General features: G+C 31.5%; 3 protein-coding genes and 1 long non-coding RNA gene across 5 annotated transcripts; 2 read left to right on the top strand and 2 right to left on the bottom strand.

Moving 5' to 3' along the window:
• Positions 1–4,265: 4,265 nt before the first annotated feature.
• Positions 4,266–8,449, bottom strand: LOC107932151 (putative E3 ubiquitin-protein ligase RF298). 2 transcript variants are annotated; one of them, XM_016864100.2, is made up of 4 exons: positions 7,962–8,449; positions 7,849–7,894; positions 5,476–7,624; positions 4,266–4,937 (listed from the first exon to the last, which is right to left on the bottom strand). In XM_016864100.2, exons 3-4 carry the CDS (start codon positions 7,615–7,617, stop codon positions 4,410–4,412), a joined length of 2,670 nt encoding a protein of 889 aa, XP_016719589.2. In that variant the 5' UTR covers positions 7,618–7,624; positions 7,849–7,894; positions 7,962–8,449; the 3' UTR covers positions 4,266–4,409. The 2 variants fall into 2 exon arrangements, with proteins under 2 accessions (XP_016719589.2, XP_016719588.2); XM_016864099.2 differs by having other exon boundaries at positions 8,144–8,422.
• A 1,753-nt stretch (positions 8,450–10,202) lies between these two features.
• On the bottom strand, positions 10,203–11,814 carry LOC121214476 (uncharacterized). Its single transcript, XR_005910088.1, has 2 exons — positions 11,688–11,814; positions 10,203–10,744 (listed from the first exon to the last, which is right to left on the bottom strand). It is a non-coding gene; the product is annotated as an uncharacterized lncRNA (long non-coding RNA).
• A 421-nt stretch (positions 11,815–12,235) lies between these two features.
• On the top strand, positions 12,236–12,967 carry LOC107932131 (B3 domain-containing protein At1g05920). Its single transcript, XM_016864082.1, has one exon. It carries the CDS (start codon positions 12,236–12,238, stop codon positions 12,965–12,967), a length of 732 nt encoding a protein of 243 aa, XP_016719571.1.
• Positions 12,968–17,472: 4,505 nt separating this feature from the next.
• Positions 17,473–18,414, top strand: LOC107932130 (putative B3 domain-containing protein At3g24850). The gene is made up of 2 exons (XM_041088263.1): positions 17,473–17,638; positions 17,685–18,414. The coding sequence occupies exons 1-2, from the start codon at positions 17,473–17,475 to the stop codon at positions 18,200–18,202; spliced, it is 684 nt and encodes a 227-aa protein (XP_040944197.1). The 3' UTR covers positions 18,203–18,414.
• Positions 18,415–20,361: the final 1,947 nt, after the last annotated feature.

The following is a 20,361-nucleotide window of genomic DNA, read 5'->3' as shown; positions in this document are numbered from 1 at the left end:
ATATTTTAAAAATATATTTAATTTTGACCAATTATTGATCGAGCGCTTGATTAGTGTTGACCAACCGTTAAATTTCTAGAATTTATATTTTCTAAGTTAAACATTTTCTATTTTGAATTTTTAAAATTTAGAATTATTGAAAAAAAAATGTAAACCATCTAGTTGGTCACTCAATTTTTAGGGTGTTTTTATTTTGGTAACCCAAAATGAAATTCTTGTAATTTGGTCACCTAATTTTTAGGGCACTATCATTTGAGTCGCTCAAGTATTAAATCTCTAACAATGGTTAAACTGTACATACCACATCATGTTTATACTTTCATTTTGGTCGCCAAAAATATATATTTTTTAAGTATTAATTGGGGTTAAAAAAATGAAGGATTAAAGCGAAAAGGCAGTATAAACTAAAATAATACACAAAAATTATCAAATTGTACTTTTCTATCCCATTGCTGAAAATTCTAAATTTGGCTTTTGAAATATGTATATATTTTTTAAATATTAAGATTCAAAATTATAGTAGCAAATCGGTTAACATTATCAATGGATTAAAAAAATTCAACAATTTATTTAATTTATTTTTATGTTTCGAAATTATTTTCAAAATTTATTTTCAAAAATTATCAATGAAAATTATTCTATTTAATAGTTGTCTACGAAACCCAAATTTTTTTTTATTATATAATATTAAATCTTCCATGCTAAGCTAAAAGTAAAGAAATATCCTTCAATTAATTAAATTAATTAATTATATCTTCCATTCTAAACAAAACTCATAATTTTTTCATTGCTTCTTTACCCAAATGAAGAACAAATCATTAATTTAATTAATTGTAAGTATTTTTTCTTTATTTTTAGCCTAGTATGGAAGATTCGAGATTATATAATTAAAATAAATTTAAGTTTCATAGACAATTATTAAATATGAGTTATTTGAGTTGATTTTATTAAGGATAATCTATAAATATAAAATAAAATTTTAAAATTTAAAATTTTAATATTATAGTAAAAAATCTATTGACATTATCAATGGATAAAAAAATACAACAATTTATTCATTTATTTTGATGTTTTTAAATTTAAATTTTCAATATTAAAAAAAAAGAAATTTAGAATTTCGGCAATAGGATAAACAAGTACAATCTAACAATATTTTATATATTATTTTAGTTTCTATCATTTTTCACTTTAATCATTATGTTTTTACCCCAATTAATACTTAAAAAATAGCTTTTTGGTGACCAAAATGAAAGCAACCTAAAATTTGGGTGACCAAAATAAAAATGTAAATATGATGTGGCATGTATAGTTAATCGTCGTTAGAGATTTAACGCTTTAGGTGACTAAAATGAAAGTATACTAAAAATTGAGGGACTAAATTGAAAAGATTTCGTTTTGGTCAACCAAAATGAAAGTGTCCTCACTTTTAAATGATGAACTAAGTAGTTTACCAAATAAAATAAAATTTATTACAAAGTTTCTATAATATATGCTTAAAAATTTTAAGCTTTTCTAAAATTTAAAAACATTTTTTTTCATTTTTATAAACTTTGCAATCTTTTTATATTATTTTTACTTTTTAAATTTTAAATTTATATATTTTATAATTTTTAATTTTTAAAATAACTTTTCTTTGAATTACTTATATATATTATATATAATATTTTTACTTTTTTTAACCAATATAATATTAAATATAAAAAAATGATTGACATAGTAGATACTAATAGCTATAAAAAGTTACTCAATTATGAAAAATTATAAAATCAATTATTCAATTGTCTTTTTTAATTACAAGCTAACTAACCGTAGCAGCTTATAAAAATAACATAATAACAAATTTAACCCTTAACATTTATAAATTATGTCAAATTTGTCTTGATTTTATAAAAATAATCATCAACATTTACACATTGTTTTTTTTTTGCAATTTTACTTTTCTTTGTGACATTTTTTATCTAAAAAACTAAAAAAAATAAATTTATTAGCTAAATTTGATTGCAAATATACGAAAAATAAATAAATAAAAACACCAAAAAATCTAAGATAATAGTTTTCATCTTTTCTCATTCTTTTAAAATTAACCCTCAATGTCACAAAAAAAAGTAAAACTGCAAAAAAGACTAAATTACACAACGTGTAAATGTTGAGGGTTATTTTTTTTAGAATAAAGACTAAATTGGCATAATTTATAAATGTTGAGGGTTAAAGTTGTTATGCCAATTTTAAAAGCTATCACTGCTAACCATATGGCAATCAGAAAAGACAAAATTGAATAGTTGAATGATTATTTGTAACTTTTCATAATCGAATGACTAAAATAAAAATTTACTAATAGTTGAGCAAGCATTTTGTAACTTGGTAACCAAAAAAGAAATTTTATTTTATATACATGCACTTGACAACAAATACCAGAACAACTCTATAATAAGAGTAAAGTAGGAGGCAAGGAGAATCCTCAATATACAACTGGTGCAACAAGGAGTTACGAATAGACTAAGATGGTATCTTGAGAGCCCTTGTGAGTACACGGTACAAAGTGGGTATAAGATCTTACTCAAGGGATTTCCCAGGACTGAGGAGGATAGTTACTGTTTCATCGATCAAGAAACCAGGAGTATGTAAAGACAATTATGGCAGATACAATCATCGGAAAGAATGAAAATTACAGTATGGAAATTTGTAAATAATTTTATGCCTACGAATTCTAATTTATGAAAATTACAGTATGGAAATTTGTAAATAATTTTATGCCTACGAATTCTAATTTGTATCAAAGAAGAATACGGACGGATGCAGTTTGCCTCAGGTGTGGTGAGGACTCTGAAACTAATATACATGCAAGTCGTGATTGTCTACTTGCCTTGCAAGTTTGGCAGGAACTTGGAATTAATTGGAGGGTGAATCAAACAAAGGACTGTATGGCTAATAGGGTTCGACAATTATTTTTTGGGAGCGGTAACCAGAAAAAATTAATAGTCATAATCGCAATCTGGGCAATTTGGCTTTCGAGAAATAAACTAGTGCATGAAGGAAAGCAGCAATCTAAGACTGAAACTGTTACCTTCATTTTGGGATACGTTCATGAGTTGGAATTGTTGACTGGAAAAAGAGTTGAACAAGCGGCAGAGGAGACCGTGGTGTGGCGGTCTCCCTCGAATCCTTTTGTCCGAGTAAATTTTGAAGCAATTTTCTACAAGGAGTTAGAAATAGCACTAATCTAATAATGAGAGTAGTTTGCCTATGAAATAGATATGTACCGAATGCGTTGATGGCGGAGACATTGGCTGGTACCTAGGCTTTTAGATTCGCAGGAGTTAGGATTTTGGGCAATGGTGGTTGAGGGAAATTCCTTGGTGGTTATAACGAAACTCTAAGCAGCATGCATTGATTGATCGGAAATTAGTAACCACATATGGGAAGCGAAATAAATTGCATTGGATTTCGAGAGATGTAAATTTTAGCATATTAAGAGAGGGGCAATCGGGTTGCTCACCTATTGGCCAAAGAGGGGTTTCGTCGAAAACATAACGTCTAGTGGGTGGAGGATGGCCTGACAGTGATTCAAAGATTGGTGGAGGAGAAGGGACAATCCACTCTTCAGGTCATTTGATGTCCATCGATGAAGTGACAGTAGAGATAGAAAATTCGATTATAGCTAGTAGGGTCAAATTGCTTCAAATCAAAGCAGTTCAATGTCGGTTTTGAGTATCTAAAGTAGTATATGGCATGTGGTATGAGAGGAAAGACAGTTTAGTTATTGTTTATTGAGTCAAGCGAAGTGACAATTATTTTTGTTATTTAAAAGCTTTTTTTAGTAATAAAAGCATCTGAGTTTACAGTAAAAAAAAAAAGTAAAGATTTTGCAAATTCTGGTCACAACCATAAATTTTATTTAGGACTCCCTATCATGTAAAAATGTCATAGTTGATATTTTATCTTGATTATTTTAAATATTTTATTTAATTAAATTTTATGAAAAAAATGCATTCAAAATTTATTTTATTTAAAGTTTTTATAATATATTTTTTAAAATTTTTGTCTATAATAAAATTTAAAGAATAATTTATCAATGTTTAAAAAATTTGACCACCAAAAATCAAACCGTGACAAGTTTAGTAGGACGGTAATAATTTTCTTTATTCACCTTTAATTTAAAAATATATATAATTTTGAATATAAAAAGATTTCTTAATATTATTATATTTTAAAATAGTATATTGAGTTATTAAGTATTTATATGATCACTTAAAATAAGAATGAACTTGAATTGAAGCAGTATCTTGCACTTTTAATGCAACTTGTCTCCGACTCTCAACTCTGAGAAAACTGCAACTCAAATGCATTATTCAGTGGAAAGAGTTCCCACAAACATTATTCAGAGCACTCAACTCACTTTGATATTAAAGTTAAGACCGAGCATACCGGACGGGAATACGGCGCTGGATGAGACTCCGACAGGAAGGACAGTCTTTCATCCCTTGTTTCTTGTGGAGCTCATTGCACGTAGTGCAAACAACCTGATGCGCGCAGGGGACAAAAACCACAGACATCTCCTCCGACAAACACATCACGCATTCACGTTCACGTTTCACACCTCCCTCCCCGGAGAAGTCCTGGAAATCTGTCACCACTTCTGAGATAAAAGGGGTTCGAGATTTCTTCTGAGTCATGCTAATATATTTTACATAGCTTCCATCAATGCCCCTCCGAAGTGCAGCTATTTTTGAGGAGTCCATCTTCAGTCTCAATCGAGAGATTTCTTGTTCAAGTTTCTGAATATCCTCTTTGTATTTTTGCAAACTGGTTTCGGCTTTGGACTTAATCATGTCATCTTTTAGTTTTGTTGAAGCCTCGATTTGTTCTCTTTCCTTCCTTACCAAACTAGCCTGAGTAACTACTTCTTCCTTTGCTTTCTGTTCCTGTTGCCATTTAACCTGTCACAGTTTTCCACTTTCAGTGAGAACAAAGTTGTCATAGCAAAAGCCATAATTACAGAGAAAAAAAAGCACCCATTTGGACTGCTTTTATCGAACTGGTAGCATACCTTAATACTGATACAAGAGTTATGGGTTGAAATCATACAACTGATATTGTTATACAAAAGCGTATACCAATAGTCTTTGATGAACTTAAATGATGTAAATGCCAAACCAACACGAAATACATGACACCCTGAGATGTCCATGCAAAAGATTTTATATCAACATTCCTGCTTCAAGTGGTTTGGAAACTTTTTTTAACCATTCAAAATACGTAAGATGCCAAAAAATATGAAATGTTATCAGGTAGATTCTCAGAAATCTGAGCCGTCTAATGAAGCAATGGATGCCTTCCTCACCAAGTCTCATTTTTACAGAACTTGTAGAAGTTACTGATAGAAGTTTATGAAGTATATCAAGGATTACTACCGTTTTCTATGAGAGACAAAACATAAAAAATGCTTGAAAATTATACATTCCTGAAGACACATACCTCAAACTGTTCTTGGATAACTTTAGCCAGCTGTAATTCATGTAGAAGTTGGGTGACCTTGCGCTTTTCGGTCATGAGCTCTTCTTGAAACAAGTTCTTTTGCTTGTCCCAAGACTGAACTTTCATCAGAGTTTTCTTCTCCCTCTTTGATACCTCCTGACAACTAGCTGCCGACTCTGCAGCACGTAATTTTGCAGCCTCCATTTCCTGCCGTAGTGCTGCATTTTCCACTTCAAACCTGCGGACAGTAGCATTAGCGCGTTCCACCTGCCCGCTAGCCTTGGACAAAGCAACATCCATCTCGACGAGCTTCTTCCTAGTGTTTTCTTCCAAACTCAACTTCTCTTTCTTAAGCAGTTCAACTTCCTCTTTCTCTTGCCTCAAAGTCTTAAGTTCAACTTTGTCTTTACTCAATCGACGAGCAGCCTGCATAACCTTTTGATTAGTCCACTCTGTCCAGTCTTGGAGCTGATTTTGCAGTTCCTGCACCCTCGGTACCAGCTTCAAAATCATCTCATCCTTCTTATCCTGAGGGACCCAATCCCCCAATGAATTACCAAATGGCATCCCAACATAGCTAGGATTAGCAACCTTGAAATGTGAAACAGGAGGCACTACAATTGAATTGCTTTTGGTAGGCAATGAAAGGGAAAGCTCAGTATCAGTAGTTGATAGTGTAGGTGGGTTATTCATAGGTAGTAATTCAGGTGGCATGTTTACCGGGGGAGAAATAGTCGCTATATCGGTCTTAGGCACTGCAGAAATATTACTATCATTATCTAAGCAAAATGATGTAGAAGAAGACGGACCCAAATTAGCCAGAAGATGACTCTCATTATCTTGAGAGACATCGGCTCCCATTGCCTTAATTTTCAAAGATGCGCCTTTTATATTAACAGTAGCAGAATTGGAGACAGATTTTAATTTCTTGTCCAAGATTAAACCTCCCAAACTGCTCATTTTAGCTCTCGATGACCCTTTAGATCCATATGTCTTGTAGTTTTTCTCCAGATGAAGTGACTTCTGCCGAAGAAATTCTCTCTTGGTAGAGTGAGTCTTTCTACTACCCACAAACTTCTCTTCCATTGTTGAAAATTGAGATGTTCCCACCGCACTGAAAGTTTTATCTGCGCTATCAGCAGTGGAGTTTGTTCCCTCTTTCTCCGAGACTATACCACTTAGGACAACAGAATTCTTTGATTTTGTTGTGCTGCTGATTCCCGTAGATGGTACCTCAGGTGGAGAACTATGAGAACAAGGAAAGGGTGGAACTTGTCTACACGGATTTGGAAGATTCAATTCAGAAGTTTTGGCTTCAGGCTTCAACTGGGGTTGGTTTGAAGAAAAAGAAATCCCATTAGAACCTCCATCACCAGCAAAACCACTCAAAGGATCACCATCCATAGCACAAGCATGCGACACATTCATATCACAAATCAATAAGCACCACATAGCATCCCCAGTGCTGAAGAAAGGCCGGACTTCTCGAAGAACACAAACCAGTTCCGTTAATATATACTTCTCCATCTGCTGGAGATCCTCGAAATAGTGGTCTCTTGAAGGATTATAATCTTGGCCACTTCTTAGATATGCTAAGGTATTATCCACTATATTTGAGACCGTGTCTTTACAACCATAACAAAGGCCTGATCTCAAGACTGCCTTAGTAACAATTTCTTCTGTGTAACCGTAAGCAACGATTTTCTTTATTGCACTCTTGAATATTGTATCCAAATTGCTTAAAACAAGTTCTTCTAGCTGAGATTCCGTGAGATCACTCCAATCAGCATCTTGGAATTCATCTGCCTCTAGTTCCTCTTTAGCCCGACTTGGCCCAACCTCTGAAGAACCTAACGTGCTAGACAATCTCAGGTCGAGTTTCAATCCACCGGAATGATCTTGGCTCACACTACACAAGTCGCATGCACTAGCTTGACCATGGACTGGGGTGATTTCGAACTTCTCAGCACAAAACTCATAACTCGGACATCCATTTTGAGGTGAAGTTACAATCTTATTTTGATCACCTAACGGCAGATCAGCACGGAATTTTCGCTTATTTCGGCTACCTTTTTCTTGAATTGACAGCAATGGAGATACATGATTACCACTGCTACTACCTTTAAGAACCATTGACGCCATTTTTAAGCTGCATTGGGAACAACAACAATATCAAATCATCAGCACTCAATGCAAAAAAACTAAACTATCCAATGACCCATTCACCAAACCCAATCAGAAACACAATTCAAAATCCAAAATTAAAATTCGAAACAATTACATAATAAGCTCATTAGATCATTCACTAGTAAACTAAAAATAGTGATAATTTCATATTAGATATTAGAAAGAAAAAGAAAAAGAAAATCGTACCTTATAATCTCAACTATCAAATTTGACAATAGCAATAATCAAAATTCTGCAACAAAAAGAAAAAAAATCAATTAAAAATAAAACAGTTCAGGTTCCAAAATTAATTAACATACCCAGCAAGTAAAACCGCAGAACTTGAATTCAATCTATCAGTATCCACAATAACAATCTAAATTTTAGAAAATAGATCAATGAAAAATTAAAAGATAATCATAATTTGAGTTACTGATGAGGTAACAAAGCATCGTTTTATTTGATTAATGATCATATTCCGATGATCGGAAAACATAACTACCCGATTCAAAGTTTATTCGATTGAGAAAAAATCACCAATCTCAAAGCATCGGTGAAAAGAACAAGAAAATATATACACATAAGCGACGATTTATTTTTTCTGAGGCTTTTTTTTTTAAATTTTATTTGATCATTTATTGTGCATTGAACGTTTTTTAGTCACTCTTTAGAAAAATATTTTTGGCTTCAGAAGAACATTTTATTTTATTTTTAATTAAATACATTGGCACGCTTTATGTGGTTAAAAATATTTTTAGACGAAAGCTGTCTAAATTCTTACAAAAAAATTAATTTTTTTTGTCACTATGGATTAAGGATGTCTGAAGAGCCATTATTGACTATTTCCGTTTTCTTGAAATTAATTAAGGTTGGTGAAAAAATTAGGCATGTATTTATTAGTATTAATTAAATTATTTTTAAATTATTTTTAAATATAAGTATATATTAAATTAGTTGATTAATGGTTAACAATATTTGCTCACGCGGTGGAGCTCCACGTATACAAAATTTGTAACTACGTTAACGTATAAATTTAAATTACAATTTATGTATCTTTAAATCTTTTAAAAATTTTAAAATTAATAAAAAAATTAAATAGATGTTTTATAATTAAAAAATATTTAAAATCTTTAAAAATTAAGAAATTTAAAAAAAAAATTCAAGATATATAAAAAGGAAAAAATTAGCAAAAAAAACTTTTTTCCTTTAATTAAAGAACTTAACCTTTGATTGAGTGAAATAGATAATATCACAAAACTTGAGGGATATATTTGGGTAATTTAAATAAGAATTTTATATAATTTTTTTAAATTTATTATTTAAAAAATATTTTTTAAAAAACAGAACACTTTACTTTTGTTATTCTTAAATTTTTAAGGACTATTTAAATTTAACTTTAAAAAGGACAGACCTAATATACAAATAAATTAAAAGTTGGAAAGCATTTAAATTGGTGCCATCAGCACCCCTTTTATCAGCCAATCTAAAGGTAATTGTTTCATTAGGTTCCTGAACATTTTATATAATCACACTTTAGTTTGGTGTCACCAATTTATTAGGCTACATTCTAAAAGGACCCTCACATTTCACTGTTGTCCGATAAGTAAAACATTTAAAAATTTATTATTATTATTATAGAAAAACCTTTAAAAGTTAAGTTCTACAATTACATTGAATTTGGGGCAACTTTAATGGTAGAGTTTTTTTTTGATATAACACTTAAAATTACCCATAATCTCTCTTAAACTCTTAAATAAGAGGATAAAATACATGTGAGCACATTCAAACCCAAACCCTCCCGCATGTACAACAATGCCAATGCTAACCAAGCTAAGATTCAATCAGCTTTAGTAGTAGAGATGTTCAAATAGTCGGTTTGGTTAATAATTGAACCAAACTACCACTAACTAAATTAACCTAAGTTTTAAAATCCTTAACCGTTAATTAAACCGAATTTTAAAAAATAATAATAGAGCAATATTTTAGGTCTTAATAAATAATAATAATTATATACTATACTTATACTTATATTAGGTCATTAGCTGAGTTGATGTTACGAGTTAACCAAGAACCAACTCAATTAAAAAATTATTAAAATAACCCTTTATGCATAAAGTTATATTATTATGAAGATATTTTTGTCCTTTTACATTTCATAAATCAATAAAAACTAGATCATAAATGTAAGATTTAATCCTGTGACATAATATATTTCAAACATTTAACTTTACCATTTTAACTAAAGCATCATTTGTTTTTTATACCAACCTTTATAAATATATTTGTTATATAATTTATTTCACCTCCACGGGGATGGTGCCATAATTATTGACCCAATAAGAACAATTTGCATTTGAGGCTGTCAAATTAACATTTTCTACAATTTGGAATGAAAATGAAAAGGAAATGATGATTTAGATTGGATTTCAGCTATGTTAAATTCGCCATTTTGTTAATCCATCATCACAACAAGCATTCAGTTTGCTTAGACACCACCATCACCTGTCGGATACATGAATTACACAAACATGCAGGGTGAAAGCAAATCACAAAATTATATATGCAAATCTCAAGACCATCTTAGCTTAAAATTCATTTCCAGTGGTGCTAAGGCAGCACCATTGTGGTAGCATTGTTGATGAATCCTGGCGGATAAAATGAAACAGCTAAGACAGAAGCCATACCTGTAAGGAACCATATGGCTTCTACAACAACTCTCTATCATCCTATAAATGGATTATGTATCTTAAATTTTATCTGCAATTGATATACATCTCAATGTTGGAATGAATAGGGTGATCAAATAAAAGGAGGTAGGGAAAGGAGCTTACCATAACATGAAATCTCACCGATGAAACTTGATACAACTCGATTACAAAATCCAGTTACAATAGAGATTGGAGGTGGTTTACATGACGAAATGGTAGGGAATTTCAAGACCAATGGTTTCGTTAAGTTCATCGAGATGCAAGATTGAATCAAGTGAACCCACAGCTGCATTCTGCAGCATGGTTAAGACACAGGAACACACAGGAAAGGAGCATACCGGTCAGTCTGTCGATGAAAAGCTTACAGCAATGAACTTCTTGCTTCAGTTTAAGTGCTGAAAAGGAATATCACCTAACAGTTTTATAACACATAAACACATACATGAACACCACAAAACAGAGAAGCAAGCCAGCAGTCCAAGCCTTTGCACATATGAATAAATATCTAATAGTAAAACACACACAATCCCACCCACCCACACATATATATATTTCCATAAATTAATGTAAAACCTATACTGAAAGCAGCACAGTGAAGTCACACGATACAATGGAAACGAAACAAGAGAATGAATTCAATTGTATATTTGACCTGGAGTGCATATTGGGTACGGCTATGATTACTTGTATGCTTAATTTTTCTATGATTTTTATTGAGGATCATAAATCTAAGTGTAGACACAAATAGCTTCAGAAACAAGAACGAAGAGTCTTGATAATATAGCCTGGGATTGACATTTTTACCACTTTGAGAAACAGTTTTCTATTCTTTAGAGTCTGGATATACATTACGTATACAAGGGTGTCTTATGGAGTAAAAATATATAGAGGCATCTTACACAAAGGAGATTGAGAATCAGCTCGATTTAATTTTTGTTTTGAAAACTCTGCCCTTTCCAATAACAAAGCTTACACAACTTTCATGGATATATATATATAATGATTTGAAAAACATCATTCAAACTTATACATATCAAGAATGATGAAATTCTACTATTTCAAAACTCAAAAGCCATTCCATACCTATACTCATTCATGCAACAAAAGATCAAAGATGGACATGTTTCAGCTATTTACATGATCGCATTCTGTTAAAAGCTTATATTTTCATCATCAAATTCGAAAACTCGTCAAGGATAAACACTTAAAAATATTCTTTAAAAAACCCGAAGCTATGTCACTAAAAAAACCCAAAAAGAAAAAGAAAAAAGTCAACGAAAAGATCAACATTTCTAAACAAACCCAGCTTAAAAAGAAAAACCCACATGATCTACTTACAAATTTATTAAGTACCAAGTATCAGCCTCTGGTTTTCAAGAAATAACCCAAGTGTTGCCGTTTACCACCGCTGGAATTTCTATCATTTACTTGTGTAGAAGATGGCCATTTGAGATAAATTTGATCCAAATCTTTAGGGCTTTTTGTTTGGGTATATATTTGAAAGAAAAATTGTAATGACTAAACCCCCACTTGCAAAAAAAAGAAACCGCAGCCCACCGGGAAAGCCCCTTTGACCAGCATTTAAAGTTCAGATGTCAAGAAACAGAACAGAATAATTGCAAACACAAACGTGGGGGATTAGGTCTTTTACACCTTTGCCCATTTTTTGCCGCCTTTCTGCGAGTAAACAACAACTCCATTCAAATGCCCCGCCGGAAAACTATAGTTTAACGGTCATATTTCAAGAACTATTACTTTCATCTCAAGCACCCTTTTCTTATTTATATACATTAGATAGATAGATAGATATTACATTTATCTCAAGAAAGCAGCATTCTCAGTTTCGCAAATACAGAAAATAATTTGTTGTCGGTGAAAACGATAAGATGATGGAGCTACTCAGCCTTGATGATTTTAAGGATACAAAGATTGATCCCAATTGGGGTCCTTTTGATTACTTGCTGCACGTACTCCATGTTGACCAACAGAAAATGCTGAAAAGCCAGAATGCACCCCCACCACCTAAAACCCTTTGCAAACAAGACCATACGGGTTTCAAGCTAAGGTCCAAGTTCAACAACAGCGTTGGACTGAAAAGGAAACGCAATCTCAAAGCAGTAGAAGAGGAAGACGATGGCTATGGCGATCGGGTAGCACCAAAACTGAAGCCGAAGAGAAGCAAGAAGCAAGAGAAATCCGTTTGCCCAATCCCACCACCAGACTTGCCTCCCCTATTCAGACAACTTATAGTTGAAGAGATGGGCGGTAGGGGTTTGGTTCTGGTCATACAAAAGACCATCTTTTTCTCCGACATAAACCCTGCTGCCAGTCGTTTCTCCATTCCCTTCTCGCAAGTCAAAACTCATGACTTTCTTAACGAGGCAGAGGCTAAAGAGTTAGATGACAAAAACTCCATGCAGGTGTGGCTGTTAGATCCATCCATGAGGGGAACAAGCATTACCTTGAACAAGTGGGTTATGGGATCAAGTTCGCTCTATGTCCTCACTAACACGTGGAACCCTCTTGTGAAGAACAACCAACTCAAGAAAGGCGACATGGTGCAGCTCTGGTCTTTCCGGGTGAATTCCCTGCTGTGCTTCGCACTCGTAAAGCTCTAGCTTCCGATCATATTTGTCACTTTATACAACATTAGGGTTTTGACTTGTTAGTATTCGTTTTTGTTTTCATTATTGCCAAGCATGTTTGGTGGTTAATAGTTATTGAAGCTGCATTTTACTAGCTTTTTTTTCTCTCAATATAGTTGAAAATTCATTCAAACTGTATGATATATATTGCTTCTTCTATATATATAGTGTTAAATCCCTTTGAAAGGTAATTAAAGATTCCCCAAAGTTTTATAATCTTGAGAATAATGGACAACCATCCATAAGTTTTAGAGAATGCTCATTTTGATATTACTTTGCTCAACAAAGTCCAGTAGCTAAGTATTGTTGCAATCATGATAAGGGTGATTGGGAAGGGCAGAGACATCAATGGCAAAAGATTACATATTCATATCTCCAATGCCTCAAACATTGAGTTTGTGTTGTGTAGCGACAAGCTCTAATGTACTTACAGTCGTTTTTGTTACATCTAAGCTATATCATGTACCCAAAAAAAAATTGTATTTCTCATTAGTGATTTAGTGATATTTGTAAGTAAGGTACGCAAAATTCGATTTTATTCAAAAAAATTAAAAAATATTTCGAATTTTGAGTTAATCGAATCGAGTTATTTGAATTATTCAAGTCAACTCGAGTAACTCGATTCGAGTTTCGAATGTGAGTCGTGTTGAATTTTACAATTCGAATGATAGATTAGTGTAAATATTCTTTTGGTCATTGTCAAATATGAAAATATGAAAATCAAAATAAATTTATATTTAAAATATTCAAAATATTCAAAATAAATTTTAAAATAAATTTCAAATATTCAAAATAAATTTTAAAATTCAAAATAAATTTTAAAATTCAAAATATGTATAAAAAAATTCAAAATTTATATTTAAAAAATTATAGTTTTTTTTAAATTATAACAATATATATAAGTTAAATTTTTAAAAATTTTCTAAAATAATTATGATACTCAAGTATCTTTTGCTTTGAAAACAAGTTCAAATATATATGATTTCAAATTAATGTGCTCTAACATGGAATTAGTTATACTGAAACAATATTTTTATTTGACATGTTTATTTTTTTTAATTTAACTTGAATAGTTTCACTCGATTCGACTCGACTCGAATTTCATTTCACTCGATTCGAAAAAAATCAAATTGAGTTAAGATGATAAAATAAGACTTGGGAACTCATTAACTCGAAATTTTTTCACTTGATTTGATGAAACCTCACCCTATTTGTATCTATATCTATCTATTTTTTCTAATTTTTCATATATCTTAACTATTAAAAGTGAATCACCAACACACTCTTTAAAATTTTAAAACTAACCTATCTATACATATGTATTAATCTACTTCAAAATGAATAAATTTAAATATATAATTTTAATTAGTTTATTTAAATTTTAAATTAGTAATTGTTCTCTATTTAAGTGTGTTCATAATTAATTTAATTAAAATAATATAGTTCGTTAACTTATAATTAAGCCATTAAATTCTAAATTTTTAAACTGATAGAAAGTTTTTTTTTAACATTGAATAATTTATGAATAAAATTATTATTTTTTATCAAAAATGGGTCCAAAGGCCACTACCTCGAATTAACAAGCATCAGCAAATACAAGTCAATGGATATCGCTCGGATGCTCCATGTTAAAAGGAAAGGTACATCATTTGTTAATAGCAAGTTTACAAAGACTATCAACCACTCTATTGCTCGAACAAGTGACCTACTCAATCTTAACATTGATGAAAGACTCCAATAATTTGAAGATTTCCTTCAATCGAAAACCAAAGATTGACAGGTCCTCCTTTTGAGACTTCAACCGATTAACTAAACTCGCGCAATCGGTTTCGAACACAGCCCTTGTGATGTTGTTGTTGCGAGTCCACATAATCCCTTCCTTTAAGGCTTCCGCCTCAGTACATTCAATATCCATCTTAAGGTCCAAAAAGATTGTACGGCCCCCTAACACAAAACCATCATGGTCCCTCGCAATAATCTCAATGCCTACAACTGAGTCAAAAACCGCCGCATCAATATTAATCTTAATGGCCTCATTCGGAGGTTTGGTCCCCCTATGGGATCTAGGGGGCCTAGGATTCATTGTTGCATGCGATAGTTTATAGAACCTGAAATCATCCCCAAAGTTCTCGCCCGCTCCCTGATAAAATTGTATTAAATGTATGTATGAAGGAGTATTTTTTAAAAATTTTAATTAGTTTGTTTAAATTTTAAATTAGTAATTATTCTCCATTTAATTAGGTTAATAATTCAATTTAATTTAATTAAAATATAGTTCATTAACTTATAATTAAGCCATTAAATTTTATAGTTTAAAATTATTTCTTTCATAAATTTTGTTATAAAAGAAGTTTTTTAACATCGACTCAAATAAAACTATACTAAATGTATGTACGTATGAAGGAATAATTATATAAAATTTAAAAAGACTATTAATGTACCGTACATTATAAGAATTATTACTAAACTAAAAGCTATTAATATTTGTCTTTATAACTTTTCTAATTTGGTTTATATGGTTTTCGATAAAATGCCAATTTCTAAAGCACATTCGGACTTATGTCTTTCAAGTTGTAGTAATAGCAATGATGCCAACTAAGTTAAGGATCAATCAATATGATGATTGATTTATTTTAATGGTTAGAGAGGTAGACTTTAAATTTGTTGGTAAATGTGTTTAGGTTTAAATTTTATTATTTTATTTTATCTTATTTTCAATATCCATCGCGGAATTTTTTTTCAAAAATTCATACTAATAATGTGTTATAAAAAGAAAAAATATCAAAAAATAAAATAAAAAATTTTAAAGAAAATATTATATTTCATAGATAACTTACAAGCTTCGTTAATGCCCATATTACAAGTATCCCATGCACAAAATAAATGAAGACCTTCATTTATCAAAGTAATCAACAATGAATTGTTACTTATACTTTATTATGAGAGTTATGAACATCATGTAGGTTTTGATTTTATCTTTCAAGATTGAATTTATCATTTTAAATATTTTTTTTTTGTAAAATATTGATTATACTTATAAATAAGAATCTTAATTTTATTAAAATATTTGGTTAATTAAATTTACTTGATAATAAAATTTATCGTAAATATAATAATAATTATGATTCTATTAAGAGAAACTTTTAGTAAATAATTTACATAATAAATAAAAAAAGTTTAAATTTATATTGAATTATCTTCTATTTAAATTATTATGTTTCCATTAATAAAATATATATTACTTGAGGATTGATCCCTTCTTCATTGTGTCGGGGTATAAAGAGCGGGGTTCCATGATAGGTAACATTCATATGGCGGGTTTGGTGATTTAAACAGCCTTGTTTTGAACAGAAAAACGGATGCATTGAGGAACAGGTGATGGTGACCTTCCAGAGAAGTAGGTGCCTAGCTTCTTGTGGGACCAGTCGAGGACTGTCCTGAGTGATGATCTCTCGGGTTGATAATATAGCCTTGGATTGACATTATGTATATACATATATACGGGTGTCTTATGGAGTAGAAATATATAGAAGCATCTTACACAAAGAATATTGAAAATCCGCACGATTTAGTTTGGTTTTGAAAATATGCTCTTTTCAATGAAAAGCTTATACAACTTTCATGTATATATATATATTTATATATATTTGAAAAACATCACATATCAAGAATGATGAAATTCTACTATTTCAAAACTCAAAAGCCATTCTATACCTATGTTCATTCATGCAACAAAAGATCAAAGGTGGACATGTTTCAGCTATTTACATGATCGCATTATGTTAAAAGCTTATATTTTCACCATCAAATTAAAAAATCCATCAAAGATAAACACTTAAAAATATTCTTTAAGCTTTGTCACTAAAAAACCTCAAAAAGAAAAAGAAAAGATCAACGAAAAGATCAACATTTCTAAACAAACCCAGATTAAGAAGAAAAACCAACCTGATCGATTTACAAATTTATTAAGTACCAAGTATCAGCCTCTGGATTTCAAGAAATAACCCAAGTGTTGCCGTTTACCACCGCTTGATTTTCTATCATTCACTTGTGTAGAAGATTGCCATTTGAGATAAATTTGATCCAAATCTTTAGGGCTTTTTGTTTGGGTATATATTTAAAAGAAAAATTGTAATGACTAAACCCCCACTTGCAAAATAAAGAAACCGCAGCCCACCGGGAAAGCCCCTTTGACCAGCATTTAAAGTTCAGATATCAAGAAACAGAACAGAATAATTGCAAACACAAACGTGGGGATTAGGTCTTTACACCTTTGCCCATAACAACTCCATTCAAATGCCCCGCCGGAAAACTATAGTTTAACGGTCATATTTCAAGAACTATTACTTTCATCTCAAGCACCCTTTTCTTATTTATATACATTAGATAGATAGATAGATATTACATTTATCTCAAGAAAGCAGCATTCTCAGTTTCGCAAATACAGAAAATAATTTGTTGTCGGTGAAAACGATAAGATGATGGAGCTACTCAGCCTTGATGATTTTAAGGATACAAAGATTGATCCCAATTGGGGTCCTTTTGATTACTTGCTGCACGTACTCCATGTTGACCAACAGAAAATGCTGAAAAGCCAGAATGCACCCCCACCACCTCAAACCCTTTGCAAACAAGACCATGCGGGTTTCAGGCTAAGGTCCAAGTTCAACAACAGCGTTGGACTGAAAAGGACGCAATCTCAAAGCAGTAGAAGAGGAAGACGATGGCTATGGCGATCGGGTAGCACCAAAACTGAAGCCGAAGAGAAGCAAGAAGCAAGAGAAATCCGTTTGCCCAATCCCACCACCAGACTTGCCTCCCCTATTCAGACAACTTATAGTTGAAGAGATGGGTGGTAGGGGTTTGGTTCTGGTCATACAAAAGACCATCTTTTTCTCCGACATAAACCCTACTGCCAGTCGTTTCTCTATTCCCTTCTCGCAAGTCAAAACTCATGACTTTCTCAACGGGGCAGAGGCTAAAGAGTTAGATGACAAAAATTCCATGCAGGTGTGGTTGTTAGATCCATCCATGAGGGGAACAAGCATTACCTTGAACAAGTGGGTTATGAGGTCAAGTTCGCTCTATGTCCTCACTAACACGTGGAACCCTCTTGTGAAGAACAACCAACTCAAGAAAGGCGACATGGTGCAGCTCTGGTCTTTCCGGGTGAATTCCCTGCTGTGCTTCGCACTCGTAAAGCTCTAGCTTCCGATCATATTTGTCACTTTATACAACATTAGGGTTTTGAATTTTTAGTACTCGTTTTTGTTTTCATTGATTAATAGTCTTTTATTATTGCCAAGCATGTTTGGTGGTTAATAGTTATTGAAATTGCGTTTTACTAGCTTTTTTTTTCTCAATATAGTTGAAAATTCAGTCAAACTGTATGATATGTACTGCTTCTTCTATATATAGTGTTAAATCCCTTTGAAAGTTAATTAAAGATTCCCCAAAGTTTTATAATTTTGATAATATGGACAGCCATCCATAAGTTTTAGAGAATGCTGATTGTGATATTACTTTGCTCAACAAAGTCTAGTAGCTAAGTACTATTGTTGCAGTCATAAAGGTGATTGGGAAGGGCAGAGACATCAGTGGCAAAAGATTCCATATTCATATCTCCAATGCCTCAAACATCGAGTTTGTGTTGTGTAGCGACAAGCTAATGTACTTACATCCGCTTTTGCGTCCACAAAAGAAATTGTATTTCTCATGAGTGATATCTGTATCTATATCTATGTATTTTTTAAGTCCACAAAAGGATCAGCTAAACACTCGTACGCCAACTTCAAATCATTTCCATTCAAAGCACCGAGAGTGTTTGAGAAACTCCTCTTCGTAATTGATTGGAAACACCAGTTTCCCGACAATATATCCACCGCAATAACCATTAAAACGTTCAAATATCAAATTAGATTTTGTGAAAATAAAAATATCACATTAAAACGAATATTAAAATACAAGAGCCAATCGTGCCTGTATCCCTTTTCTAAAATTACTTTTCTATCACAAATCTTTGACTAATTATATTCACGCGAGGAAGATATTATACACTTAACTTCACTTCAACCTACAACCTTAAAAAATCTTCAATAATATCAGTGTCAATTCAACCAACTACTATCTGTCAAGAAAATATATACACATGGGATAAATCTCAAATATAAATAAGAAATTTAATTTTATGTGATCTACAGATTTAATTTTAATAAATGAATACATAAATGTTTAAGCATGCATGGGTCCCTACTAGAGGTGCTCATGGGCCGGGCCGGGTTCGGGAAAATTCAGCCTGGGTCTTAGGCCCAGCCCGAAATATGGGCCTAAATTTTTGCCCAGGCTCGGCCCGGGAAAAAATCCATAAGCCCGGCCCGGCCCATTTTTTAAATAAATACTAAAAAAATATTTTAAAAATTAAAAAATTTAAAAATGTATTTTAAAAATATTTAAAAATTTAAAAATTTAAAAAAATATTTTAAAAATATTTCAAAATTAAAAAAATTAAAAAATAAATATATTTATTATATTCGGGCCAGGCCGGCCCGGACCAAAAAAGTGGTGCCCGAGGCCCAGCCCTTTTTTAATCGGCCTTATTTTGTTGCCCAAGCCCATATTTCGGGCCTATGTTTTTACCAGAATCCTCCCATATTTTGGGCGGGCCGTCGGGCCGGGCCGCCCAAACCATGAGCACCTCTAGTCCCTACTAGTAATGAGAATGTATTTCAATCCTACAACAAAGAAAACCTATGTATATTATGTAAACAATGCAAATGTGCAATTTTTATTTTCTTTAATGGGGTTACAATTTTGATGATGTAACTTAAGAATGTGACAAGTAGTACTGTGGTAATTTTTCTTATTATGTGACTTGCTGATATGAAAATTTGATACGTAGAAATTTTTTTAGGGGTAAAAATTAAATTTTAATTTTAAAAGATTAATTTAATTTTTTATAATTTTTAAGGGATTAAAATATAATTTTATTTTTATTAATTTAAAATTTTAAAAAATTTAAAAATTCTGAATAAAAAATTTTATATTTTAGAGATTGGAACCTGCCAGCCCCTCTAGCTATGTAAGTATTTTGGTTTATTAATATGCTAGCAAACACTAAAAGATAAAAAAAAATTAAATTCTAAAAGAATATTGACAAAAATTTAAAGAATTATAAAATAATAAAATATCCAGAAAATGGAAAAAAATCTAAAAATTTAAAAATAAATTACAATTTTTTTTCTAAAATTTAGTACAAAATTTTAAAATCTTCTAAAGAAATTGTTAAAAATTCTAAAATTTCTAAAAAGTATAAAAAAAAGCCCAAAAGATTATTTAAATTTTAAAAAATAAATTTAGAAAAAAAATCA

This window comes from Gossypium hirsutum, chromosome D02 (genome assembly GCF_007990345.1).
Source record: "Gossypium hirsutum isolate 1008001.06 chromosome D02, Gossypium_hirsutum_v2.1, whole genome shotgun sequence".
NCBI lineage: Eukaryota > Viridiplantae > Streptophyta > Magnoliopsida > Malvales > Malvaceae > Gossypium > Gossypium hirsutum.
This window is presented reverse-complemented; position numbering and strand designations above follow the sequence as displayed.

Excerpts from the sequence above, each read along its gene's own strand:
- LOC107932151 (XM_016864100.2), bottom strand. The coding sequence starts at position 7,617 with ATGGCGTCAATGGTTCTTAAAGGTAGTAGCAGTGGTAATCATGTATCT. Across the intron at positions 4,938-5,475 it reads TTATCCAAGAACAGTTTGAG|GTTAAATGGCAACAGGAACA; the intron begins GTATGTGTCTTC and ends AAACTGTGACAG.
- LOC107932131 (XM_016864082.1), top strand. The coding sequence starts at position 12,236 with ATGATGGAGCTACTCAGCCTTGATGATTTTAAGGATACAAAGATTGAT.
- LOC107932130 (XM_041088263.1), top strand. The coding sequence starts at position 17,473 with ATGATGGAGCTACTCAGCCTTGATGATTTTAAGGATACAAAGATTGAT. Across the intron at positions 17,639-17,684 it reads TTGCAAACAAGACCATGCGG|GACGCAATCTCAAAGCAGTA; the intron begins GTTTCAGGCTAA and ends TGGACTGAAAAG.